General features: G+C 35.2%; 1 protein-coding gene across 1 annotated transcript; it reads right to left on the bottom strand.

Annotated features, from left to right (window-relative positions):
- On the bottom strand, positions 408-1,584 carry LOC105166717 (acidic endochitinase SE2-like). Its single transcript, XM_011086173.2, has one exon. It carries the CDS (start codon positions 1,529-1,531, stop codon positions 602-604), a length of 930 nt encoding a protein of 309 aa, XP_011084475.1. The 5' UTR covers positions 1,532-1,584; the 3' UTR covers positions 408-601.

Consider the following 4,353-nt stretch of genomic DNA (forward strand, 5'->3'; position numbering starts at 1 on the left):
CTATAAAAATATCATTTTTACTAAAAGTTCACCTATTTTTTACTCCCTTTAGAGAAAATAAATTAATAAAGTTTTGGTACTACACGAATTCATTTTGCCAATTTAATTCTGTAACGATGAAAGTTGGCAATTTGGTCCTTTTTGGTCAGAGAAACGCATGTGCCAGCTATATAATCTTTATAATTGGAGCTTTCCTGTCAATAGAATTAAAATTACCAAATTTTTAAAGTTACATGATTAAATTACGAAAATCAATTCATGCAAGCTCCACCGGATAAAAAATTGCAATTTTCCCCGCACCTTAATGTATCTCTCTTCTTCTAATTTCTCATGCAATTGGAGGTGAGCTAATAAAAAAAGAAGGCTCATAATAACGGAAACATCAAATAACATAAGCAAGTTCATATGTGAAATGACAGGAAAATATAATAAAGATCTGCTCGCTCCGCAACGAGCTTAACCTTTTCTTTATTTTATTGGTCAATTTATTTATTTATTCATGCCATGACAGCATACATGCGCGCATCGGATTATTCCACAGTAGTCCCTCATAGGGAAAGCCAGGAGTAATTGGGCAATGCCAGAACGCCAACCGTGTCACTCAGACCATGGAGATCAACAAGTCTTCATGGTGCAGTTTGTTGCCACACACTGCTGGCTGTATAGTTGCACTGAAGGTAGTATCATAGAACCTGCTCCACAGCATGACCCCTCCATAATTTGGGGAATTCCTAATCACCGGCAGGACTTGACTCACAATCACATCAGGCGGAGCGTATCCGGCCCCAGCACCTGTTGCCGCTGGCAAGCCCAAGAAAAGTTGATTACCCTCCGGGAGGTATACACTCCAATCGTTCCATGCATCTATAAGACCGGCGATGCCGCTTCTGTAATCACACGGGGGATTGTTGTAAAACTGTACCCAGACGTAGTCGAAAAGCCCAGTTTTGATAGCGGTGTCCAGGTTGCGATCGGGGATAGGACACTGTGGAGCTGCAGATAAATACACCTTTTTCTCCGGTGTGCTGTAGCTTGCCAGGGCCCTAGCGAGGTCGTCCCAATAGAGGGTGGAACGTGGATATTCAATATCAAAGTCTATGCCGTCCAAAGCGACGGCCCCCAGGGGCCCGGTGGAGCTCTTGCCGCTTAAGAAAGTATCGTATAGATAAGCAGCAACTTGATTTGCATCTTCAGTAGAACAGAGGCCGTACGTGCCGGCAGAGCCACCGAGTGATAGCAGCATTTTGATGCCTAGATTCTGACAGGCCTGGATTTCTGTGATTAGTCCCCTACAGGTGCCTGACGGGGGATCGCAATGGCCAGCCAAGTTCATTCTAGGGGTTATGCCGCAGCCAAAGTCGATTAAGAAGGCGACGTTGATGAACTGGTAGTAGCCGGACTGACAGGCCTGGAGGAGGGTTCCTTCGTTGCCATTTTGGCCCCAGTAGGTGGAAATTCCACAGGCTTCTGAGGGCCTGAACAGGGAGAAGGCGACGAGGATGGAGAGAATGAGTAGGGTTTTTGTAGCCATTTTGTCAATTGAGACTTGATAGGCCGGATACGTGTTCGCTGTGGATTTGAAAGGGAGGTGTGCATCCCATTTTATAGCTGGGGATCATAAGAAGGGACCACAAACAGCTCATTTCCGGACACAGGGAGCCCTCTGAAACTCCATCCAATGTTTTGAGACGAAGAACCAAGGAAATTCGATCAACCATCAACAAAATACGACAAACCAAAATCAATCACGTGAATAATATATATGGATGTGATTGCAACTCTTCGGGCAGTGGCCCCAATTCTATGAACTCTCACTAGTACGATATGCGAAATTATTGATGAATTGAGGAATTGTTAACATCACGATGTTGTTGTACTAATGTAATTCAATGTGTCTATTATGATATTGTAAATAAATATATTACCTCTTATGAAAAAAAATAACAATTTACCCCTTCCGTTAATTAAAATAAAGCAATATACTCCTATCTAGGGATAAATTGTTTTATTTAAAAAAACATAGAGGGCAAATTGCTGCATTTTAAAAAATACAAGGAGGTAAATTATTATTTTCTTTTTCATAAGGGGATACTTTGCTCAAGAGAAATTCAAATTACCCCCTGAAATATTAAAAAAGGGTACAAAGCAAATCCTGAAAAAAAAAAAGTTGCAAAGAGCCTCCCCAACCTTTTAATAAAAAGGCATATTACCCCCTCCGCTGAGCATTATAGTTCACTTGCCCATTTTGTAATTGATTTAGCTATTTTGGTCGGTAACTGATCACTTTTATCCCTTATTACTAAAAAAACTGCACATATTTTCACAGAAACCACAGACACGACAAGAAAATTGTCCAATAGCAACAAAAAGAAAAAAATTTAATTAGATAATTAACAAGTAAAACACTCATTGCTAATCTACATTATTTAGTCGAACGAACTTATTTGCTATGAATTTAGCAAGAAAAATTAACTTGTTATGGATTTAGCAACAAACTGTTTGAAAATATATTAAATAATGTAAATTAGTAATGAAAATTTTACTTGCTAATTAATTCGATACTGATTTTAACATCAATTTTTTTCGTAGCTATTGATCATTTTTCTTATGGTGGAATCCACAGAAGAAACCCTCCAAAACAAGAGAAAAGTGTGCTGTAATATAAAAAAAAAGAAAGTGATAATGTTTGAGTTTGAGTTTATTTAGTTGAGGTTGTCTATTCTAAGTAGATATTATCTGTTTGTTTAGTGTTTGGAATAAGTGGTGAATCGGAAGTCCTACCATTCTATTTTTGAGTGGTCCATTTTGAAATTTTTATGAGAATTATAAAAAATTGGTCCATATTTACAATTTTTTAAGCTACAAATGATACTGCATTCGGTGGCATAATTTCAAATTTCCGGACATATCTCTACCATTATTATGGCACTGAGTGCAGTGTCCAAAGGACCATTTTATTAACGTAGTACTTGTCCTAAAACAAATTGACATGTGTTGAATTTCACATAAAAAGAAATACAGCCTAGATGGTAGGACCATTGATTTGATATTTTGATTTAAAGGACAGATAATCTGCACATGATGAATTTCTCACATAAAAATAAATCTATTATTCTCTAATTATGTCTAATTATTGAAATATTAAAAAAGTAATATATGGGACTTTATATGAAATACATGAGTAACAAAGTGTTGACATCAGTACAATTTATGTATTTCTTTTTTTTTTTTTTACTGACATCAACATTTTCCATCCAAACTTTAATAGAAGAGGATCATTTGTAAACAGAGAATTCCTAAACAGGATCTAAATATAATTTTAAATGAACTTAATATAAACAGTTGAATACATAACTGTAAATAAAAAACTCCATTGTCAACAAAAAAAGGGGGACAAAGATTAAAAAGAAAAAATCATAATAAATAAAATTAAATTAAAAAAATTTAAACATATGGTACCCAAAATACGATTTTAAAGGAAAGGGAGAAAATACTAATTTAAGTCACTTTATATGATTTCACGTACATTCTATTCTGAGAAGATGTTATCAGTTTGTTTATGGAAGACGCGGTGAAGCGGTCTCAAGTCCTATTCTTGGTTGCATTAAGACATGTGCAATTTTTGAAGTGGTCCATTTTGACAATAATTATCGGTATATATACGTGTCACAATTAAATGTGTTTGTATAATTAATTTATATTTAAAAAATTATTATTATTTTAGAAATATATATTAATTAATTGAATAAAAAAATACTAAAAAATTATAAAATAGTTGTGGAAAATTATTGTTAGAGAAGGAAAAGGAATGAGAAGGTTGAGAATAGAGAAAATAGAATTTAGAGAAAAAAATTTAGATTAATAAAATAATTAACAAAAATTCACAGACCAATGAGTCGAAAATGCCAAAAGAGTGCTCTTCAATTATATAAAGGTATAAATAAACAAGAAGCGGTCCTGTATTCATAATTTTTGAGGCCCCAGATGATGTTGATTTCGGTGCATAAGTTCTATATTTATACGCATCTTGCTATTATTGTGGCACCGAGCGCAACGTCAAAATTAAAGGACTATTCTTGTAATGTAGTGTCTGTCATGAAACAGATTGGCACGTGTTGAAATCTTCATAAAAACAGACATAGAATGTGGGGACCGTAGGACCATTCTTGTGATGTACTTTTTATACCGACAGACAGATTACACAATAAATTTTTCATATAAAAACAACGTGGTATATTGGACCGCTAAGATTGTATTCAATACGGGGCCAATACAATTAGAATAAATTGGCCTTTCTGTAAGCTTAAGGGCTCTATCGACTTGAATAAAAATTTATTCTTATGTGTAGATTCT

This window comes from Sesamum indicum, linkage group LG7 (assembly GCF_000512975.1).
Source record: "Sesamum indicum cultivar Zhongzhi No. 13 linkage group LG7, S_indicum_v1.0, whole genome shotgun sequence".
Taxonomy (NCBI): Eukaryota; Viridiplantae; Streptophyta; class Magnoliopsida; order Lamiales; family Pedaliaceae; genus Sesamum; species Sesamum indicum.